The sequence below is a fragment of the Hypomesus transpacificus genome, chromosome 10, assembly GCF_021917145.1.
Source record: "Hypomesus transpacificus isolate Combined female chromosome 10, fHypTra1, whole genome shotgun sequence".
NCBI lineage: Eukaryota > Metazoa > Chordata > Actinopteri > Osmeriformes > Osmeridae > Hypomesus > Hypomesus transpacificus.
In genome coordinates this window covers 426,372-451,170 of record NC_061069.1, presented here as the reverse complement: position 1 = coordinate 451,170, position 24,799 = coordinate 426,372, and the positions used below count along the sequence as shown (strand labels likewise).

Genomic DNA, 24,799 nt, shown 5'->3' with positions numbered 1-24,799 from the left:
ACAACATGAACCACAAAAAGTGCAGGACTGTACCTGTGGAAGAACAATCAATAGTAAAATATTTCACAGTGAGTACAAGACTTAACTTCGTTATAACTAACCTACAAGAGCAACAAGTCACTCAATAAGAGTCATTGTGATCCTGGAGGAAACTAGCAACAGGTCTAGCCAAGCATTCCTAAGTGCCGTTGTACTCCCGGAACAAGTGTGTCTTGAGCCTTTTCTTGAAGGTGGGGAGACAGTCGGTGTCCCTGATGGAGGTGGGGAGCTGGTTCCACCATTGGGGGGCAGGCAGGAGAAGAGCTTGTGTTGGGACCTGGCAGTCTTGAGCGGTGGGACCACCAGGCGGTTGTCTGAGGAAGACCGTAGGTGACGGTTAATAAAAAGAATGAGGCCTGACGCAGGGTTGCCGACATTGTCGGTGCTCCTCGTGGGTTTTTTGTACTTTCAAATTCAGTCTCTCGTCACATTACGTAACTTTGTTCTAGCTAGTTAGCTACAGTAGTTGTCCGGCTGGAACTCCCTGGTCGTATCGACAGATTAGTAGAGACTTTGAGTAATATAATAAAACGTTTTTACACATGTCAACGTGTATGTTTATTAAACAGTTTTGTATTTTGTATATAAGTTGTAATTTGATCGACGTTGCGAGTACGTAAACCCAAGTCTGCACACTTTGCCATGACAACTACTAGTGACTTTAGAAAACTACATTCTACATTTATCTGTTTGAAACTCCCCCGATTGTGGTGAACTGTGGGAAGGCGAGCGATGGTAAGCGATTCGCGTTGCTGCAGTGTGAACGCACCGTTACAGTATGTTGATGTGATATTTGAAATGTATTTAGGTAACAGTGGACCCCTAGTACAACACAAGAGAATGTTCATTAAAATGACATGCTGCTAAAAAGACATGCTACTCCTTCCTTATTTCTGGGGCGGCGTTTATTACACAATGTTCATTTTTGGTGCTGCGTTTAATCGAGAGCAGCGTTTAATTTAAGAAACACGGTACATAAACTGTAATTTCATATGCACTTAATTGGGGGCCCTCTGGTGGCCATGGGGGCCCTAAGCAGCCGCTTAGTTCGCTTATGCCTTGGGCCGGCCCTGATCGCAGTCCATGCTCTATGCACTCTGAACAGCATCGCCGTCCATAATCCATGCTCCCCCTAGGGACGGAAGTCTCTGCTAATCAGGGACGGCACTCTGAACAGCATCGCCGTCCGTCCATCCATGCAAAGATCAGGCAGCCAATCTCTCCCTTGCGAGGACCTCCATATGGACGTCCATGACGCTCTGATGATTTAGCTGCCTCTCATTATAACGGCGGATTTGCGAGGCGCACGCCAGGAGCGGTTCACAGCCAAGGAGACCGGCGTTCTCGTCAGCGCCGTAAAAGATAGAGAAGTGACATTGTATGGGAAAGGCAGAGCCTTAAAGCCTTCTCATTGCACTCAGTTTCCCACTCCTGCTGCTCATTCAAATTCTTAGTCTTATTTTTATATAGGCTATATTTTATTTTTTAAATTGTTAGATTTTGTAATTGTTTAGTTCTTAGAATTAGTTTAACCATTGTAGGCCTACTTTTTTTTACTTAATTTAAGACCCGTATATGTTTATTGTTTGCACCTTTCTGTCACAGTAAATTTTGTGTTTGTGTTACATACATGGCGAATAAACCGAATTCTGATTGGGATGGGAGAAGAAACCCACCCAAATTTGCTTTGGTTAAACATGTGTTGGAGGAAATTGCCACAATTGTTACAAATCAAGTTCACAAACAGATATTTCTAATTTCTCCTCTTTTTAATAATTTTAGGCATTTGTCTGTTGAGATCTTAAGATAATTTCAAATACATGATATAGGCTACAACTGGTGCTTTCATAAAGATTCTAAAATAATTCAATGCGCATGTACATAGTATACAAAATGTGCTGTCTGGGGGGATGATCATGTCTTGAACACAATCTTCAGAATAGCGTTGCCCGCTCTCTTACTTACTGAGCCATCATATTAGTTTTTTTTGACCATTGTAATTACAACCTCTGGATGGAAGAGCTCATGACCCGCAACAATTGGCTTAAACATGTTTTTGGAGAGTGAGCAGTTGACCCTCCCTATAATGTTCTCCTTATTGTGGATGGTGGGAGGGCTATACTGTGGATGGTATTGAACCCCAGTGAATTATGATATTGTCAGCTTGGTAAGGCTTTGAAATAGCTCAGTCCAATTAATATAAACTACAATGCCTCAGTTTCTCAAACAAAGATAAAGCCTAGTCCTACACTAAAAGCTTTTTCAATTAAGATCTTCATAAAATCTTTCTTTTAGTTGAGGACTAGACTTAATTCATGTCTGGGAAACTGGCTGAATGTGTTGCATTGAATGTTATTCTCCCAATGATTTGTAAGACACATTTTCACTATGTACAAGGGATTCAAGAAATTTGGGTGGGTTTTAGAAGGGTCCACAAAATATGAAAACGTTTTTATGGAATCTCCTGGGTGGGTTCTTGTAACCACACTTTGAATATTGGTTTATGGGTGAAACCATCACACCATAGAAGGGTTCTTCATAAGCCTTTCATAAGGGGTTCTGAGTGGATCCTTTCTCAGACAATTACAGGTGAAACCCTTTATGCTAAGTACGAGGTATAACCTTCTGAAAGGGTTCCAAGTGGAACCTTAATAAAGGTTTTTTTTTACCATGGACCAAAAAGGGTTCTCCTCTATGGGGTTATCCTATATATGTGTATACAAACATTTTCTTTATTGGCATGCCTTTTAAAATAAAGCTAAAATAAAATTTGAGCTCTTTGTAGTGTACTTGTTTCAGTTTAAAATAGCTTTTTTAGGCACACTAATTAGATTGTGATTATTATCAAAAGCCAACTGAACTTGGAGTAAAAAAAAGACAATGTCCTCAAGGAAAATAATTGGGACACGTTAATGCTTATTTTTTGTGTAATATCTGCCTCATTTGCATAGACATTGAATAATTAATGATGGTATCATGGTATAAGGGACCCTAGCATATCCATCTCCTTTGAGAACAAGCTGTGCAATGTGAAGTTAATGCAACATTTCTCTTCAAATACTGTAGTACATTATGGCCTGATGTTACAAGCTGTCAGTGTGAACTAGCTTCATCGCTGGGATGTAATTGCTTAGATTGTATGAACACGTTAAGACATCTCTGGCTCTTCTCCCCACTCAATCTTGCTCCGTCTGTCTCACCTTCCTCTACTGTTCTCAGTCTCTGTTTTGATTCGATTCAACTTGGTGTGCCTTATTAGCTTAGCTTGGAATTTAGCCTGGATTCCAAGCTTGGAATTCATGTATCCCACTGAGGCACAGAGGTGAGGTGGTAGTTAAACAAAGATGCCACTGTGTTTCACAGTAAATACAAATAAGACACTATTTTGAATACTGACATGAATAAAAAATAACTGCCATCATAAACCAACAGTAAAGTAATATTGTAAAACAAAATATGAAGTGTTTGCTGTGTGTGTGCACATTCTCTTTCCCATCTCTCACTCCCCCATATATCTGCCATTCTGTTTTAGTTGTCTCATTGCAGCCTTGACAACAATCAAGATTGCTCAACCAGTAACTCAGGCAGAGGGAAGTGATAATCAGAAGTAAATCTGTCTCTCTATGTCTGCAGAGCACTGCTTATAGTGTGCTGTGTACTGCTATTTTACTGTCCTCATACTCTTCTCTTAATGACTATCAGTTACTGTTAGGCGATAATTGATAAACCTATGACTAATATTAAACTCTTATCTGGTAAATTATGTAACAGACTGTGTTGGAGATGTGATTTTGCTTGAGAACCGTTTCCTAACAATGTCTCACAGGGAGACAAGATATTTGCATACATATGTACTTACTCATTGTGATTTTGGCGTTTTTTTTTTGTAAGACACTTAGTCTGAGGCATGAGTCAAATGGAAAAGAGGGGCAGGAAGTGTGTTCAGCAGTTTGGTTTATATCAGGCAAGGGGACAAAGGAGTAAAACTCATGCTCCCACACAAGACATGCTGGATAGGAAGCATTTTTTTTTTTTATGCCGGTCTGTCTCCTCACCTCTACAGTTGCATCTAATTTATGAAACCCCAAATTAATCTCACACCCATCTCCTTCAGAGGAAATTTAGATCAGTTGGGAAGTTATATGGCATCATTTTGGTCTATTCAGACACTGCCTCTGCAGATTCCCTGGAATGTATTTATCCCACTGAGGCACAGAGGTGAGGTAATATATTTCAGCCCCATCTTAAGGAATTTCTGTCTGATGTACGGTGTTGCCTACCTCTGGTGTCGGTTGTTCACTTATAGTTTAGAGGAGAAAAGGTCAGTCAAAGAAAGTTTGTTTCTGAGAAATGGAGAGGCAAAGATAAATAAATAAATTACCTTTCAAGAATTATTTGCTGATGTAGCTTTCTTTCAGAATTGACACAATGTCAGGGTATAGTTTTTTTTGCAATACTTGTCTAATTAATTAAGCACAAACTATTAAATCCTTAAAATTAAATAATCTGTTTAATTATGCAATAGGATGTCTATGTCCTCCCAGTTCATGAGTTTAAGTAAACCAATGTGTAGGCTGGGAGACACCCTGCCCCCGCACTTTGACTAGAGTTGCTGTGAAGCCTTTGCTTGATGTTACTCACACCTCATTGTGTGCAATGCAACAACCTCTGTTGCATTGGTATTCATATTATGTTGATGAGGAAGGGTCAAGATGTGGTCTGATTGGTTGTTTGCCTTCATCCTGGTGGAGGATTACCTATGCAAAACCATAATTTTGTAACACGTTTGCCTTTTAAATTATGTAATTATTTTGCAATGTCATTAAATAAAATTTCATTTGAGTTTAATTTTACCATTCTTGTTCTTAATTAGCTCATAGAGTAGAATAACTGCAATTTCAGGATATTTGGTTAGTATTACTGTAATACACTGTCCAGTTTGCCCCTCTTCCATCATATAAATGGCCATGGTTTTTGATGTTTGGCAAATGTAAAAACCCCTACAAATATAATGAGTGAGACAGTCTATGATTTTGTCTTGGTATGAAGTAGAAACTTAGGCCACCCTGAGCTGAAGGTAAAACTGTAGCTGTGTTTATGACTACTTTATGGAAGCACAGACTGTTTCGTGTAGACTCATTTATATTCGAACGAGCACAGTGCGTATACAGATAGAACACCCGTTTTAAAGAGAATATTGTATTTATCTAGTCACCTTGAGTGTCAACTTGACTGATTAAGGTTGCACATTCTGGCAGGATCAAATATGTTCCAACAGCAGAATGTCATTGCACAGATGAAGAGACACACCAAAAAAAACTGTACGCACACACACACATGCTCAGATATACTCCCTCACACACATACCTATATTTTGATACCTGCTATATCTTTATTGTCATGACAATATAGAGAGCTATCATGCAATACACATACTAATAGTTTAGTTTAAAGGAAAATCTCTCTTACAGAGGGACTCAGGGTCACATCATCCTATTGCAGTCATTTGTCATGAGTAACTGCTGGGCTGTGTGTTAGTGCTTGAGGGTTAACTTCCTGTGGTGTGGAACAATGTTTATGAAAGCTGCTCAGCTGGGTCTGAGACACCCTGAGGTCTTTAAAAACCTGCTCATACAGATCCACAATCCCCATTCTCTCTGTGGAGTAGATGTACACAAGTTCCATCCGCCCCTCTTTCCCTTCCTGTCACCTGGTTAAGGAAACCTGTGAGTGCTCTGTAAAACAAAGATTCAGTTTGATTGCCACATTTAGCATTATTTAGTAACGTCACAAGTGAAGTTTTTCTGTATGGTTATAGAAAATGTATTGCATTTCATTTCAGTTGCCTCTTTCCTTGACTCTAGAAGCCCTCGTAGCTCTGAGGCATCCGATGGACAGACAGACCCATGAATCCCTCAAATCCACCGAGAGGTGGTGGTGGAGGTGGAGTGTGCTCAGGGGCTAGATTCAGCAGTCTGGCTGAAGGTCAGGCTCCATGTCAGGGCCAGATCCCAACACAGGAGATGAAGGCATGTGAGTGGGTTTGAGATGCTGCACAAAGGCACTCCTGGGATGCCCCCATTCTCATTCTGTTTTCTCAATTAGAGTATTAATATTTCACCTGGGTCCTGGAGTGTCCTAGGTCCTTCTTAGGCCTATTTTATTGTGGTAGTTAATATGTAAATCTAAAACATTCATTAGTTGGTGGGAAATGGAGGGAATTACTAATAGGGATGATTGGTGAGTTGTTTCAGATGACTATGCACCTCTGTGTGTTGTTTACCAGGAATAGTTAATGCACACCCCATGAGTAATTGATCATGCAGTTATCTAAAACCCGGTAATGAGGTGTGGTCAAAACCACTAACAGTCCTCACTTTTTAATGAATACATTGATTCCTCCTCTTAAAACAAATTCCGCACCCCCTGTTGGGTAACCTGCCAGTCTTCAAGTCCTATCCTTCCCCAGATATTACAGATGACAGCTGTGAAGTGAACACAGCAGTGTGTTCATGGCTTGACCGTAAATAACTAAGCAACCCAACACCTGTATTGTTAATCTTCAGAATGACAAAACTCTGCGTCGCCCTCTGCTTTCTTGCACTAAAGTGGTGACCTTTCTCACTAATTGCCACTACAGTGACTTACGGTAGACAGCTGGTGTCCATAATCACAGGACTGTATGTCAGAGCAGTAAATGTGGCAGAAATGAAAACATTGGATAACCAATCAGGTGTGGGTTGAAAGGACCCTGGGGAAAAATGTTTCGAAAGTAATGAGCTTAGCTGTAGCAAGAGGGTGTCTAGTGACCACACACCGTGTTACAGTAACTCAAGCAGCCAAGCGTTATCACCCCATAACATTCTCAGGACTATCACTCTCTGCCATACGGAATGGTATCATAGGGGAGCACATGCAAATATGGACTTTAAGTGGTCTTCTTGCCTGCAGAATGAAGGGTCTGCATGCTATGTAATATGCATAGTTAATAACGAGAAGGACGGAAGTTAGGTCTGTATGAATGACATGCTAGCCTCAAATGCTGTGGTTGTAACCCCAAGCCTTTGTATTAGCAAGCTTGTCTTTTGAATACCTTCTTCTTCATAAGAGGTTCTTGTCAGAGAGTAAATGAAAGTCCAAGGAGGCTGGCCCTGATAGCTAGCACACAGAGATAACCTTGTCCTGCTTTGGTGACAAAACATTCCTCTTTAAACATCCCTCAACCAAGGGGCAGAAAAAAACGATTTAAAAAATAAGATACTTTATATTTCAGTATTTATGAAAGACCATGAAACCTCAAAGCATTCATTGGCTCTGGGGACAAAATGAAACCTTCGACCATGAAATATGATTGTGAACCTCTCTTTTTTTCTGTGTCATTCCACTGAGTAGCCTTGAATGGGTATGTTGTTGGAATCTTGTAAATGGAAAACCTAAGATCCAAACATTAAAGCTTAGATTGTATCGTATCCCACATATTAGTCAACAAATGTTGCGTCAGAGTTATACAATAGATAGTGTAGATACTGGCCATGATTAAACTCTGGTCTGCCTAAAGATTAACAGATCATTGTCATTCATCACCTGAATTAATTAGCTATTAACGCATTGCTATATATGCTGTTGTTGCTTTTTATCCCAAGGTATTGTGCTTCTCTCCCCTCCCTTGGGCATATTCCCCTGGTCAAAATAGATTGGTGCAGGAAGCAGGGAACGCTGTTTGGCTCTTTTAATGAATCCTAATCTCTGCCAAGCTATTCGATTGCTTCTCCTCTCCATATCTCCCGCCTGTATATCTCCTATAGGGCATGCAAATTTACTGGGTTTGTGGATAGATGTGTTATATGGTCTGTACCCTGCTTCAATACACCAGGCGTAAATGCTACATAACTTAAACAGTCTGTGGGGGCGGCAGCATAAATATTACTTGGGCTTAATCAAAACCTAACTGGACAGCTGATCAAATTGATCAATTTCTTGGTGGATATTGGACGCTTAACTACTGTAAACACATTTGCACACATACAGTACTTTTTTAAGGCTCATACAATCCCCTGCGCCCGTGTGTTGGTGAAGTCTCGAATGTACTTATTCCATTAGACATCTTTTCTTGGAAGGTTTATTTTTATAGAAGAAATCTCTAGAAGCCTGTCTGTGAACGTTTAGAGTGTGTGTTTATGTCTGAGTGAGAGAGGGAGCTGGAGAGGAAGAGAGAGACACAGTGAAGGAGGGGTGGAGGGAGGAGAGAAGGATAAGTACCATTTGGAGCATCCTGAGTTGAGCATCTGTACCCCCACTTCACACCACCCCTACAACCAAAGCTGCTGTGGAGGAGATGCTGGTGTCTTTATGATAACCCCCGCCCCTCACCCCCACCTCAACCACCAGCAACAAGAGCATCATTCAGGCTTGGCTGGTTGGGACTCCCAGATCCTGTTCTTCAAACACACCCGTGGCACACCAACTTCCGAGACAAAGGTGTCGCTCGTGAGCCAAAAGAAGAGAGAGGAGCAGAGGGAGAAGGAAGCAGTTAGACTTTTCACCATGTCTGTCATCATTGCCACCCAGTTGAAGATTGATACCAGCACTCGTTCTAGAAAGGTAAGGGGCCTCATTAAGATGGGTGATATGATGATGAAAATCGTCTTGAAGTTATTATATTACTCCTTGGCATAAGTGAAAAATGCCTTGCATTAAGAGCGGAGTGTGAGGTGGAGGGGTCCTAGGACCCAGGGATGTCTGACACCCTCTCTGGCAATCAGGATGTGCACAGCTTAGTGAAGAAAGTTGCATGGACACAGTATATGAAGCTGTGCTGCATAGTGTTTTTGTATGAATATGACTTTTTCTATATTAATTTCCTGGTCTCATGACTAGTGACAAATCAAAGAAACAGTGTAGTGTAGTATGTGTATTTATTGTACATACACCTCCACTAACTTCAGATGGTACCTGATGAACTGGTGGAAACTTTTTTAGTTTGGCTCCATCCTAATTGTTATAATACCTCTTCATGAACATACTGTTAACATCAGCTAACCAATATTCTCTATACTGTCTTGCAAGCTTGATTTCTTTGAGGTCGAAATGATCCTCCAGGGCTATGAGCACACACAGGTAAAGACATGTGGAAGTGTGAATGAGAAAGGGAGTCTGTGTTGCACACCGCTTTGAATATGGGTTCCCAAAGTGAGCAGTAAAGTGAGCTCCAGCCCAGAGGGATAAGCAGTGAGGTGGTGGAGGATGGCTTGTGCACTGTACACTCAGAGCAGAGACGTTTTGTCACAAGTCGGAAGTCGCAAGTCTGCAGCCAACTAAAACTGCCCTTACAAGGTATTTCCTTTTCCTTTATCATTTAAAGTCTGTTTACTGTTTGCACCCTGGTCTTCACCATGTTTGAACTCCATTTCCTCTGGCTTATCTCCAGCCATTTCAAATTGGACTTCAGAGTCACTATAACGGCACTTGTTCTAGGAGGCTCTGCAGTCTATTAATGGACTTGGGGAAACTGTCTTGATGGCAGCCCTATCGGAATGTGTCTGCTCAAACTTGTTACAGAGCAGAATGCAGTTCACATATAGTTCAGCAGTGGCATCCTTTGTTCCCACTGGTAATGTAAATATGTAGCAGCTATACATGACCTGAAATCAACACTCTGTACAATCATCTAATTGAACAATTCCTCAAAGATATGTAGAGTTCTGCTTTTCAAAAACGTGCCACAGCGGTGATGAAGTACTTTGACTTCCAGCTATGACTTCTTTGACTTCTTGTAATTGCATTCAACATCGTTACACGCTCTGAAATGAGACATTTGTTACAGTGCAATCTTGAGTAATTTAAAGATAAGGAACATCTTCCACTGCTCACTCCTATTAAGTCTGGCCCTCAGTGAGGTATAATTACATTTTATACCCAATAAAGAAAGCATATGTTGCTACCCTGGGATGCAGACAGGGCTTCTCTCTGTCTTTTTTTGTTTTCGATAAATCTAAATAGTGCAACAAAAACATTTAAATAGATACTAACCTGTGAACAGATTAATCTTACTTGACCTCACTTGTGTTTCAGTTTTTTGTTTTTATTATCTTAACTGTAATAATAATGAAAATAATTGGGTGTGGCATTTTCTGGGTTTCTATTCTATTTTGCTGCATGGGATGGAGCAGAAAGCATTTTCTGCCATGGGACCATCTTGGGGATGTATTTGAGTGGTAAACTTGTTCTATTGAAACCTCACCATGAATAATTTGAGATAATGTATCGGGAGCTGTGTACAAAATGTCAGAGAACATAATCTTAGCACAACCATACTTTGTGATAAGGACAGTCAATGACTTCACAGACGAAGCACAGCATCAAGGGAAATCAGTACTGTCTCGCTAGAGCTGGGGGAAGTGGCAGCAAAATGTGATTAATTCTATGGTGTGGGCTAACTCACACCATAGAATTATTGGCATATGCAGCACAAAGAATGTCTTCAATCATTGTCAGGCCACAGGGATGTAGGGACGTAACAATTGGGGGCTCGTACGGGATAGAACATCCATGAGGTAGATGTTTGTAAGGTTTTGTGAGTAGATAATGGCCTTTGTGTTGCGTAGTGGTCATCTTATTGTTAGATACTTGATTGCTTCTTTAGTGCTTTTGACTGGTAGTTACCTCAGTGACCTGGAGTTTTTATTTTGTGTTTTGCAGCTGTGATTTTGGAAATGGTATTGAGCAGTAGCTTGTTGTGCGTGACCTGTGAGTTGTGGATACTGCACTTCACATTTGTTGGGTCACTGTTTGGTTGCAGCTTAGGTGTAAGTTGGAACACACACTCAAGTTCCTCGGGGTGAACATCAGCAATGACCTCACCTGGTCTGTTCACACGGACAAGGTGGTCAAAGTGGCCCGTAAGCGCCTCTTCTTCCTGAGGAGACTGAAGAAGTTTGGTATGGACTCAGTCATCCTCACTAACTTTTACAGATGTACTATCGAGAGCATTTGACTGGTTGTATACAGTGTGGTATGAGAGCTACACAGACAGGGACCGCAAGGCCCTACGAAGTGTGGTCCGTTCTGCTGAGTTCATCATCGGCAGGAAGCTCCCAGCGCTACAGGACACCTACCACACACGTTGCCTCAGGAAAGCCGGCAGGATTCTAAGAGACTGTTCCCACCCATCCTTCAGTCTCTTTACCCCGTTGCCTTCTGGCAGGCGTTACCGCAGCATCCGGTCGCGCCCACGCACACTGGACAACAGTTTCTACCCAAGGGCCATCAGGCTTCTGAATGGACACTGATGTGGACATTGATTCACTGCACACTAGTCACTTATACACTGTCACTTTCAGCTACTGGTTGCACAATCAGTAACATTGCACTACTGTACCTCACTGTACCTCGCCACCAGGCTCCTGTATGGTCAGCTCAGCATAGATGTAAATTATGTTCCGTGTACTTATATGTTATGTTATGCCAGGTGCTTGCGTTGTCTTGTCTTAAGAATTTCAGTGCCCAGTCTAACCTTCTGTTGTTCTGTGTACCTGACAAATAAAAGACTTGAACTTGAACTTGAGTTGGCAACATTTTGTGTGTAGTGATGACTACTGTGTGACCCATTTGTGCGTTGGGGTTGTTGCAGTCTATGTTTGGTTGGGCCACTTGTGTGTTGATGCTCTTACATATTTGAATTGCAGCTAATCAGTTGTGTTGTGCCCTTTTGTTTGTGGTATATGGTCATTCCAAAGATCAGTGGATCTTGGAATTAGGTCACTGTGTACAAAATTAGGTCACTGTGTGTTGCTGGTTTCTTGCATCCATTACGGTAACTTGTGTATGTGGTTGAAGACCACGTGGTGTCCATTTTGTGTTGTGGTGGCGGCAGTTTACTTCACTTGGGTCTTGTGTGTTGTTGTTTAGATAACAGCAACTTTGTAGGTGGCCTACTTGTTGTGACCCTTGTTGGTTTGTGTCTGTTGCACTCCACTTTGTGTTGGTCACCTGTGGTGCCCAGGTTGTGTTCCCCATGATTACCATATGAGATGCCCCTGGCCAGGTGATCAAGCAGCAGATAAAGACTCTAGGTTCCTGCTGCTGGAGAGAGGCTTCTCGCTTGGGGACTGCTGGTCTTGCTGCCTCTTAGCCTGGGAGTTTGTCATACAGCTATGCTTGTCTAGTAGTTGTAGGGGGTCAGATGGCTGAACGGTTAGGGAGCTGGGCTATTAATCAGAAGGTTGTTGGTTCGATTCCCGGCCGTGCAAAATTACATTGTGTCCTTGGGCAAGGCATTTCACCCTACTTGCCTTGGGGAGAATGTCCCTGTACTTACTGTAAGTCGTTCTGGATAAGAGCGTCTGCTAAATGACAAAATGTAAGTTGGTTAATGATGTTGTATTAATAAATCCCATAGATTTGGTACTTTTACAGTTGTTTTTAGTAGTTGTTTGGGGTCAGTGGTAGAATGTGTGTTCGCCCCATAGGGCCACTAAACTTGGGGCGCAAGAGTTGAAATTTTGTTTGGTCTATTTACTATGGTCTTGAGATCCATACACATTAGATTCCAGACCCATTTGTAGAGGAGGATGCATTTATTTTTCAGACTATGAATCATTGTGCCTCTGGATGGTCTTTTGGGAGATGGAAATGACTCATAAAGGAAAATTAAATTAATTGAAACCCAATCATTGTTCACAGCAGAATGTAAAAATCTTCATATTATGTCATTAGGATCAAGCCTCGATTACTCTTGTCTTCGCAAACATCATGATTGTGAAATGAAACTGGGCACAGTTTGAATTCACCTTCATGGATTTATATTTCCATTCCTAAGCATTGAGATGGGCTGTTTTGGACCATGGTAAAGGCTACGTCTTTGAAGATTTGCTTCTGCACAGATGACCAATTTCCCAGTCCCAGAAATGTGGTGTGGCATTGGCAGTGGGTTGGGGTGAGCCGTCACAGTCGGGTTTTGGGGTGACCTCTTGTGGGAATTGACTCTTTGACAGGGTATGAGTCAGATAGCTGAGCGGTGAGGGAGTCGGGTTAGTAATCAGAAGGTTGCCGGATTGATTCCCCGCCGTGCCAAATGACGTTGTGTCCTTGGGCAAGGCACCTCACCCTACTTGCCTCGGGGGAATGTCCCTGTACTTACTGTAAGTCGCTCTGGATAAGAGCTTCTGCTAAATTACGTAATGTAATGTAATGTATGCTTTTACATACTCTACAGCACCCCACAACCCTGCTTTCTGGATTTGCCTCAGACCCAAATTGCCAGTTTTCCACTGTACTGGATTGAAGGCCCCATTTTGCATATCTGAAATGACATTTTGGGAGGTAAGTGGTAGTACCTAGGCTGAAGTCTGAAGATCCAAGGAAACCTTTTGTGAGAATACGACTTGAGCAAAATACTTTTAAATTAGGCTAACCTATGTTTAGAATCTATTTATGAGGGATCTTCCTTTCTTTTAAGATGTCCTATCCCAGTTCGCCACAAAGAGGCACTCGAGCACCTTGACAATGGAATAATCGGAACCAAATATAATTTCGAAAATAATTGAGGATATTTAATAATTCTATGATCTATAACATACAGTGGATATTGCAGTATTTAATTGAGTGGAAGTGTTATCCCTCCAAGACACATCTGCGCGCATTGGTGAAATGATTCTAGCTCGGCTAACAAGCAGGTCACTTTCAATGCAGAGCGCGTTTGCAGAGAGCCTTGGATCCTCAGCGTCCTTCACTCACAAATTCTCATAACCGGTCCAGCCAAAGCTTTACTGTTTAAATAAAGACTCAACACATTTTGGTATTGTATCCATTTACTGGAGTTTGGATCAAATAGCTGATTGGAAGCGACGGCTTTGATATTTCTTTGGGAGGAGGCTTCTCGAACTGAAGAGGGAAAACAACGTGCTTAGAATACAGACCAACTATTTACACCAACAGTCTGCTTTTGAGCCGGCAGCAAATCGATCAGTGGGATTACCGGTTAATCATTTTCTAATTCAACTTCAAGTACATTTTTTTCTGAAAATTGTATGTTATTGGGGCCCATCATCAATTTTTGCCTTCTTGTCTTTGTTCCGGAGGGAAAATTGGCTGTCCGCCATAGGATCTCTCCGAAGCGCGAAGAAAACCATAAGAAATAGTCCCCACCGACGAGACATTCTCTGGCTTTGACATGCTGTAGTGTTTTATATGAACTGGACTTATGGCTTCACTGTATCAGAGATTCACGGGGAAGATTAACACGAACAATTCTTTCCCACACCCACCTGAGGCCAGCCACCTTTTAGGGGGACAGGTTGCGGACGAGGAGAATGGGGGAAAGACCCCCCAGTCGGTACCAGACGGCCGACCGCACGTCCGAGACCGAAAGAAAAACGCCCGTGAGGATGAGGACGTAAGAGCAGTTACAGAATTAATTCACTCTTCTTTTGCCATGTCCATGCAGTAAAAAAGTGTTCAGTTAAACAGTTTTCCCCACCATTTTACAGCGATAGCATGTCGAATATAAGGTTTCCGAGCAGAAAATCTGAGGATCTAGCCCCTCAGTTCTTTAAAAGGTTAAATGTTTAGGCAAACTTGACTTGTGTGTTATGGACTACGATTGGAATGAGTTACTTCAGTTATTTTGCTAAATGTGAATTTGGCCATAACATCAAGCCATCATGTAGTTATATATTCAGTTGAACTTTTCCGATGTGAGAGGTAATAAACGGGATCCTAGTTTGACAGTTTATCCTTTACGCAATCTGATCGAGTATAATTTCTAATTTTGAGGCATCCACTCAAGGAAATCATATCGTTGGTCGCTTGCCAAAAGATGATTTGATCCACAGTCGGCCATTCCGTCAAGTAATGCAAACTTAATTATGTACTGAGAAGGTTACTGAGCTTGTTTTGTTTCCTAAGATTCCCCCCAAAACAACATGATTCTCAAGGGCCACTTGAGAATAGACTGTAAGAGCTCTAGCAGTGGAAGGTTCTGGCGCTGTCCATGGTTCTAAAATGAGGCAGACGATGTTCCCGATGTTATGATTTTTGTTGTTGTTGCATATTTCTCTGCCATAGCTCAAACATATAGGGTTGACCCTAACCCTAACCTTGCTGTGTGCAAGTGCAGTACATACTGGTTGCACTTTTGGATGGCTAGTAAAGCATTATAGGAAACAGGGCCTATAATGTGTGTGCGCTGGGGACACAAACCCTTGTGAGGGTTTAAGAGTTAAGGCAAAAGGATTTTACCATGTAGTGGTGTAGATTGCTGGAAAGATGTCATATTATGTTAGTATGTTCTTATTAGTTACGTTCTAATTTGTTACCAACTTGAAGGACATTTACCACCTCTAATGTATTAGACACAGCGAGGACAATAAGGTTATATAGACTCCGTCAAGGAGAGGGTGTCCCTTTGAATTATTGATGAGTCTGCTGACAAAAGGGCAATAAAGGCTAACGCTTACTCTTGTCTCCGATATCCCTGTAGCCCTCAACAGCCCAATAGCAGCAATTATAACACTTGTCTGTTGTTTCAGGAGCGAGGGTGTGCTCTCCCACTATTTCCCAAACATGAGCTTAGCATTTTATCTGTCAAAATAATATGTAAACAGTGTTTTATAGGAGCAGAGGTTATGTTTCATGTAGATTTCATACGCTGCATGTGCACATCATTGTTCGTTTACTTGTGTATCGGAACCAGTTCTGAGGAGCACCGTTTTCTGTGGTATATATAGTCATTAGGTGAGCACAGCTTACTTTAGGTCACCTTCAGTGGTGATATTCCCCTGTGTGGTAATGGAGCATGAAATTGCCTTTTGGCGACAGAGAAGCTCATAGTTCTAGCAGTCTCCTCATTACCTCAGCATTAGGCCCACATATTCTATGTTTGTTATTTACTATTAAGTAACATACATTTTGACATTTCCCTAATTTTTGGTGTGGTGAAGATCCCTCAATCAAGCGTTAGCCATTTCACAGTACCAGTTTACATGTTTTGCTGGATTGATTACAGAAAGAGCTAGACAAACTCCATGGAACACTGAATGCATCAGTGTCATATAATGTCATCACTACTATGTCATAGTAGTGTTTTCAACTAAGGTGTTTCTCCCAGGAAACATCAAACACTTTTCTGAAGAAGAGTTGCTGAACTTGCTGAAATCTTTTTTTGTCTGAAACTGAAAATTATGTTTCATCTTGTAAAGTAACATAACAATTATATCACTCACTGACAAGATATCAATACACAGTTCTCTCTACAGTTCTACGTCTCATATACTCTCAGCTGCTAAAAGCAGGATGGACTCTTAACTAAGCATAGCAGCTGCTAGCGCTGCTAGTGTAAAAACATGGTGACATTTAGAGCACAGGGACCTGTGGACACAGCTTCCTTAGTGAACAGCCATGTTGACTTTTCCAGATGCAGTCAACCATTAGAGAGGGTATCTAAACAACCTCCATTGTTCAGTTTAACCAGCCTGACAGTGTGCTGTACACAAAGGGATTATGCTGTTACACGGAAGCATTCGTTTCTAACAAGTTTACTTGCACGTTCTGGTACACAGGTCAGATTTGAAGCCCCTGGTGGGCTGGTAGGGTTTTTGAGAATGGGTTGAGAAATTCCCTTTTAAAAAGGCACTCGTATGTATAGTAACCCCTTTAATACAATTAACAGTTTATGCAAAATGTGAGGATTTTACTTACAATGGAGTTCACTTTATACAAAGCCATCAAGTGGATTATGAATATTGTCTTTGCATACTCTAAATCCCTATTTAACTACAGTATAATGAGTAACTCATCTCTATAGAGGGATTAATTCCCACTTGGCTGCCCTCATCTATACTATTCATCCAAGCCAAACACTATTCTCAGCTTGATGAACTACTCTCACAGTCTGAATTAAATATTTTAAGGCTTTCTGTATATATTAATCTTGTAAACAATCTAAAAGACCACTTGTCCATACAATCCCAAACATTTGGCTTCAAAAAATCTTGAAATCTGTATAAACATGGATCCCTCCTGTACAGTTCATGTCTGGACGTCTCTACAGTGTACAGCACAGTAAGGTGTTGATGTGTAGGATCAAAGGGAATGAGAACTGCTCGACAGACGTGTCAAAGTCACAGAGACACCAAAGGGGACCAGGGCTGCCTCAAGTAGCTCCATCTGTCTGTCAGAATACACTCCTGCTGGTTCCCAAACACATACTGTGACAACCACTGAGCGGAACTGGGATGAGCTCACCCCAGAGTTACGCTCAAACACAGTTTGGAAATGGAACGCAAACCAGATTTTAAGCTTGGTGCGTTTGTAACAGAAATGGTTTCAACAAAAGCAACAACGGTCAATTAAATTGGGCCTCGTCAAGGGGAAGCTCTCACCAGCCCTTCAACCGGCTACATCTGTTGAGATACGGCGGAACAAACTAGAGAGAGTCCAGCTCTCACCTATCATATCGTGAGTGCAAACTCTCCTTCCTGAGGAGTCCTGTGCCTTTCATCCCAAATTTCAGCCCAGTCAGCTGATGGGCTGCAATGCTGTGTCTCTGACCAGGGGGGAAGTCGGATGGCTTGGCGGTGAGGGAGTCGGGCTAGTAATCGGAAGGTTGCCGGATCGATTCCCCGCCGTGCCAAATGACGTTGTGTCCTTGGGCAAGGCACTTCACCCTACTTGCCTCGGGGGGAATGTCCCTGTACTTACTGTAAGTCGCTCTGGATAAGAGCATCTGCTAAATGACTAAATGTAAAATGTAGGAAAGAAAGATCAGCTGTCCAGGACACACCTCAGCGTCTGTCTGCGCCGCTGTCCGTGGTGCTGAAGATCGTTACTTTCCCAATTGACTTTGGGGTTGTCAAGACACACACACACTTTCACACACACGTCACTCACTCATTGTCCTGACAAACTCAGCTATGGCTTGAACTCTTAAAGAGCACTCCTGATCTATTCTGATTGGCCACAGGGTAACCCTGCATGGGCCTCTTCTTAGACATTAAACCACAATGGACTGTCAGACTGTCTTCAGGGTCCATGGATCAGCCAAACTAATTGGTCAGAGTAGTCAGAGAAAGACAAATGGATGGTGAGATGGGTCATTTCCTCCCAGCTCCCCAATCCTTGGTTATATCCGAATAACAGCAAAAATCGTATGAAGCATCACTTGTCCTAGTATTTTGCTCCAGGTTGTGTTTTCTTATTAAAGACTTTGTCACCACTGGGGGTGTCTTTCTGGTTGTACATAGGTTCAGCTTGAATAGTGTAGATCTATGAGATATTAGATCAACACGGGTGTAGCAGGTCATTGTGGCTGTGCTCCCTGGTGTAAAGGACACCCCCCCACACACACACCAGGACTTCCTGCTCTGTGTTGCCATGGTTGCAAAGGTGGAAGGGTGAGGCTTAATCTCTGCGCGCACAAAAGACACACGCACACTATGTTGCTTCCTGGTGGCTCAGATTGCCATCTGGGGATGACGCGGTACACACAAATGCATATACACACACACACACACCAGCCCTTAGCAAACACTCAGCTCCAGCAATGGACATGGTGGATCTGCCCTGTTTTTCATCCAAAAAGCCTGACTGTCCTTTTCCCAGAAATCTCATGAATACAAACCTCTCCTTAAGGCTCTGTTGCCGTGGACACCATGTTACAAAATATCGACCTGTTTTTGCTGTCATGCCCCCAAGGTCCACGTTCCACTGAACAGGTCCTCCCCTCCCTGCTGTCTCCACGGCAATCTGTTGACACGTCGTCGATCATCCACTCCCACCCCCCTCCGCAGAACGGCCTCAGCCAGCCACATGCACACACACACACGTAAACATCCAGACCAAACAAACTCTTACTGTAGCAGTAAACACTGGCTGCACTGGTCTGATAACACGGTTAAAGACTCATTGTTGTGTTGTTGCTCTATATTGCATCCTGTTAAGGGCCATACCTTTTTCAGTGGTACGGTAATGGTGCACAAATGCGGAGCCTTTTATCTCAGGATACGTTGTTTGAATTCCAAATAGCCTCCATAATTCTCTGTGTGCTTCACAGTGGCAGCTTTATGTTTATACAATTGTTTTGTTTTCTTTCCACCCCCATGATACATAGCGTAGTTTACTTTCTCCAAATCCATCCTCTTCTCATTTACACAGGGACTTCAGACTGTTGGTTGAAGTTACAATCTGAATGTCATCTGATGAATTATTCATGTGGATAAGAACATGTTTCATTGTCAGTCATTGAGGCTTTTCTTTCTTGCCCAGGCAGACAGTCTGAACTCCTCACCAACCAACCATCTGTCACTTCTTTTAAACTTTTGTCCTTTTGCTTCAGACTTCATCTCTCTGTCTAAATATATTGTAACTCTTAATTTACCCCTGGCTTCCGTCTATCATCTGTGGTTGTCATTGCCTACGGTGTGTTTTGGATGGATAGTTGTTTTAGATTTTACTCAGAGACTTACAGTTTGAGGACAAAAGCAAACCTGACTGGTGATCAAAGTTGTTGAGTGCTCAGGAGAAAGAAGTAAAGGCAGGCACAAAATCATGTTTTTTGTCTTGTCGCAATTAATGTGTTTACCCATAGGCCTATCAGATTTATGTTTGTAACTGCTAGTTATTTGGTGACTTTTTGGACCTCGCAAACAATGTACATTATGTACTTTCAATATTTATGTGAGGTAATCATATCCTATAGTTGAGTAATGCAAAGGCTGTTATCCCTTGTTATGCCACAAGAGACTATCATGTTCCAGCCAAGAAGGAGCGCAGAAATAGTGCAGGCAGCCAGTGAATCTTGTACACAGACAGTGGGTAGACAATAGGTATGGGTCAGGTGAAAACATATAGAAACAGAAGTATAACAATAGGGCAAATCTTATAGGGGTTATTTATGGTTACACTTATTACAGTAACACATTGACCTGACCAAGATGATATTATAGTTTGGGGTCAGAGCCTACCACTGTCATTCTCACAGCATACTTTAGCACAGCAGTCTAGCACACAGTCTAGCTAGCAGTGTCTAGCACAGCAGAGTTTAGCACAGCGGAGTCTATTACACTAGTGTCTAGCACAGCAGAGTCTAGCACAACAATCTAGCACAGCAGAGTCCAGAACAACAGCATCAAGCACAGTAGATTCCAGAACAACAGCATCAAGCACAGTAGAGTCGAGCAAAGCACTCTAGCACAGCAGCACAGCAGTATAGCACAGCAGTATAGCACAGCAGTATAGCAGAGCAGCCTCTGCTATGTGCAACCGCCCGTTGACATAGACCAGTTGCAAGCCAAGGCTTGGGCAGGGAAAAGTCTGAGTGGTAGATAGAGACACAGCGATTCTGAAAAGGATGATAATTCTGGAGTTCCTTATAGCCTAGGAGCATGCTACTAATACAGGAAACGTGTACTCTTCTCTCCTATTGTAATACAATACCTAACCTGACATGGGTCATTTTGATGAGTTTGCCTATAGTACATACACGTTTAAAAATATCAAACATGCTATGAAAATGAACAGAATAGATGTATGTTTATGAATGATAATATGTTAATAATGTACAGTAGCATCCTTAAAGCTTCAAAGTATTGTTTAGCAACAATACTGTGTACCAAAAACACGATCCCCAAACAACTGACATGAAATCATATGTAGGTAGGTAACTAGCCAGATAAATTGACAAACCTTAAATTAATATTTACAAAACTTGAGTAGCTATGGTGTTCTGGAATTGTTTCCTCCATGAGTAATTAGCCAAGGAAGAATGCAGTAACAGTGTGTTTATTTACAGTAGGAGGTCCTACTCTCCTGTAGTGTTAACGAGAACTCTGTATTCTGCCAGAATGTGTCCTGAGGTGAAACCAGGCAGAAGTAATACATTGTGTCACACTACAGAATCTCTTATCGACCCTGCAATGATACAGCAGCGCCCCCTGCCACTACACACACAAACACACACCGATGCACACATCTACACAAACACCAATGCATGCACACACACACATACACACATATACATTAGTATACGGTAAATGCGACACAAATATGTACACACTCAGAAGTCACCCACTGTAAGGGAGCCATACTGTAATTACAGTGCAGAGCACTTGTTACCACAAAAATATGTTTAATCGTTGTCACATTTTCCGCTACTGCGTCTCAATCTAATCCATTCCTCCCCTAGAGAGTTTGCAGCACCTCGGGTTGCTCCTACTTAGACGCAGAAACTGATGTATCCAAGTCTACAAGGCAGACGCATACTGTTCTTCCTGTCTTCTATGCTAATAAATTAGGCATAAGGCTGCCTTTCAGCTCTAACCTTGAAGTCTAAACCATGTATTTCAAGCTTTGTTTTCAACAATAGTTATACTGTTTACCTCATTCTCTACAGAGAAGAGAAAAAAGCTTTTGGCTTGGTTCAGCCAAAAGATTGAGCCCAAGATTGCATTTTCTAGTTCTGGGTCTTGACTTATGTCAGGGGTGTAGAAAGAAAGAGGAGAGGGAGAAAATGATAGACTGCTGTTGAGCTGGAAGAGACAGGATATGGCCTCTGTGATTTCTCTATTTCGGAAGTTACCTGTGAGAGCAAGTGAGTCCCACTTTTAGTCCCGCTGAGACAGAGCTTTGATGGTTGATGTTGCTCTCTTTCCTTCATATTGCCTGTAACATCATGAGAATACAGTGACTACATTGTGTGTCAATCGCCAGTCCAAACCCCTGGTGGTTGTGGCCTGTGTAGAAATAGCAGTGTGCTTTGGAAGCCTCCAGACAAATATTTTTTTCTCTGATCTGTTTTGTTTTCTCTGTCTGCCTACCTCCCACTGGCATACTGACCAAACTGGCAGGTTAATGAGTTCCTCGACCAACTGACTGTTGTGTCTAATCTCTCTGTGGTACATGTTTGTAATGAACTAAACTGCTACTTCTACTAAGGTCATGTTTAGCATCCTATTGGTTATCAATAAAGTATCATAAGCTCTCTGGGAGAACAACTTTTTATCATTTGTATTTGTATCATATTATTATTTATAATCAAGTGCCAGAGCATCAAACCTAGGCCATAACTGAAGGCTGCACTACGCAGTGAGCTGTCCAGGACAAAGGAAGTAAGGGTGAGTGTGTAGGGTTGGTGGGGGGGGGGGGGGGGGGGGAGGTTACATATGTAAGCAGAAAGGACAAACAACCCTGGATAAAGTGCTATAAAGTGGCTGGACTCTGCTTAATAGCAAGCTAAGGCTAATGGCCATGGTAAGTGGCTTACTGCTGATTGTTGTGAAGGAGCTGAGCACTTAGTCCCATTGACATATTGTGTACTGTATAATATACATATGTACAAACACCGCAGACTAAGACACTCACTGTATTAGGGAATCCCACTCACATTATACACTTACAGGCACACACAGGTTCTTAATGTGAGACGGGGGAAATTTTGTGCTGAATTGCTGAGTGCAGGATCACTCTTCCTGTGAAGTAAGGTGCATCTTGTGCACTGACAGATTCTCCGTCAGGCTCAGTCCAGCCACCACTACCCTGTTTACACTTCACCTCTCACTAGCAACGCTTTCCAACAACAAGAATGAAAACACGCAAGTTGTCCAGAGTGGAGAAACTTTGGAAGGTGAGTGTAAATTATCTTGGTTAAAATATTCTTTAGGTGTCAGTGTTTTAGTAAGTAAGTGAATGCAACAGGACTAACTAGTATAAAGTGCTAGTTTAGTCCGCAATTTCTTTTTGCGATCCCCAGTTTCTCTTTGGGATCCAGAAAGTACCTACCTACCAACTGATAACAACTGAAGCATTACTTACAAGGTCAGGAACTTGTTTCTTGTTGTCTTGCTCTTTCATTATCAAAGAATAGACAGTATTGTACAGTAGATTGATTGAAAAACGTTACACTTTCATATAATCGTTTGAATTGAGTTTTGAACTGAAACCATGTGGAGAACTTTTGATGAATTGAATGTAAATGTTACAGCTGTGGCCATTTGATAGGATAAAAGACTGGCATCTTCCTGAAATTCTGTGACATACAGTAATGTGCCATAAGTATGGGAAGACAAGAAACAAGAAGAAACAAGTTTTATCCACTCTTTATCCAATCAAATTGTGAAATCAAGAAAGTGTGTCATTGTCTACTATCTATTCTTCATGTACTATCTTGCCAGGGTCCCATTAGTTGTTTGAAATTCAAATGGTCAGCTTTTACAGTAAAGGCCTTATGTAGTTAAGCTCTGCATTTCTGCTGTTTGACCGGCATCACTCATCAACTCACAGAAGTAAGCCTCAAATACTTAATAGGTCTACTTCATAAAAGCAATCCAATCAAGTAGACAAAGTAGTATGAACTTCAAAGGCGATTACACTGTTTTTGATGTGATGGACAATGCACTGCCTTTACACCTGACACCAATCTCTTCCCTGATCCTGAGACTTTGTCATCTAGGCTGGGCTGATGCTACAGATATGCTTTTGAAGTGACATTCAGTAAACATATTCAGAGATTTTTGCTATGCCATCAAGTAGTTGGCTTAGAGTCTTTGAGCTGTCACAGTGTTCTCAGCTTTTGGATTTGTGGATGGCTGGTGAATTCATTTAGCCTCATTTCACCTTTTTTTCTCTCGGTGCGAAAATAGTTTGTATGAAGAGATGAGAAGGGAAGTATGCTGTTTTAAAGTGTTCTTCTCCTGAGAGCCCCAGCCTGCCTGGTTTGTGTATCCTGGGAAGACATTTTCTTCTTGTTGGATCCTCATCGACACCACAACAACATGCTCTTTTCGTTATGCTCTTTAGAGGTTTATAAAGTAGTTCTATAGCTTCCCTACATGGGTTCAATGGTGGTTCTTGTTCCCATTCCTTTCCTAATTGAAATGTTTTTTTCCCCTTACCCATCAATTTACAGTAATGCCCTATTCTTTTATCAATGTTATTGTGCTGCTTTCCACTAAAGAGTACTATGGGTTGCTTGCTAATACATCTTAGATGTATGTCTGGTTGTAAAACTTCTCTAAAAGCCTCTGATGAGGAAAGGGTTGGTGTTCAGCAACCCGAAATATTCCTAGATAACTTTCACACATCACATACAAATGATTTGGGTTCTGTTACAACCATATTACCTAAACAGAATTGCTATTTCTTCATCATTCCTAATGGCAGTAAGTTGCAGAGCATTTTTTCTGCTCTAAGCCAGTGTAGAACTACACTTGCATAAAATATCCATTCTAGAGATGAAGGAGTTGACAGCCATTTTTATCTGACTTTTTTCCCTTGCCAGGTACAGATTCAGAAGCAGACGTTGAAATAAATATAAGTAAGATAGTAGCAGAGAGAGGGGGTGGGTAAACTCTTGCCTTGCAAGCTTTATCAGACAAGTGTATAGAGCCCACCTGGGGCCAATCTTTACTGTGGAAAGAAGTTCAGTCAAGACACTCACCTGATTGATTTCAAAATGTATTCATATACATGAGAATAGGTTTAACTTTGGCGGAATGGATGTACATGGGGAAGCGCTCGCTGCCTTCACTGCAATATGCATGACATGAGGCAGGGAGCAATGAATTAAATCCCCCAATGGAGAGTACAGACAGACAACATGGGGGAGAAGGAGATGGTGGTGGGTGGCAGCTGCGCAGAACACTAAGGTAATCAAGGATGCGTGTGTGTGCATGTGTGCAACTTTATAGCGCCACCTATCGAGCTAAGCCTACGGGCTGAGAACACGGCAATGTGTGATATGACACGCGATACCTGAGTGCCATGCCTGAAT

The 24,799-nt window shown here is 41.9% G+C and overlaps 1 protein-coding gene across 1 annotated transcript in view; it reads left to right on the top strand.

Moving 5' to 3' along the window:
* The first annotated feature begins 13,739 nt into the window (after positions 1 to 13,739).
* LOC124472645 (dipeptidyl aminopeptidase-like protein 6) overlaps positions 13,740 to 24,799 on the top strand; it is a 52,192-nt gene continuing 41,132 nt past the window's right edge. The window contains exon 1 of the mRNA XM_047027619.1: positions 13,740 to 14,431. Within this exon, the coding sequence (XP_046883575.1) occupies positions 14,240 to 14,431 (192 nt within the window). The 5' untranslated portion in view covers positions 13,740 to 14,239. The remainder of the gene's footprint in view (positions 14,432 to 24,799) is intronic.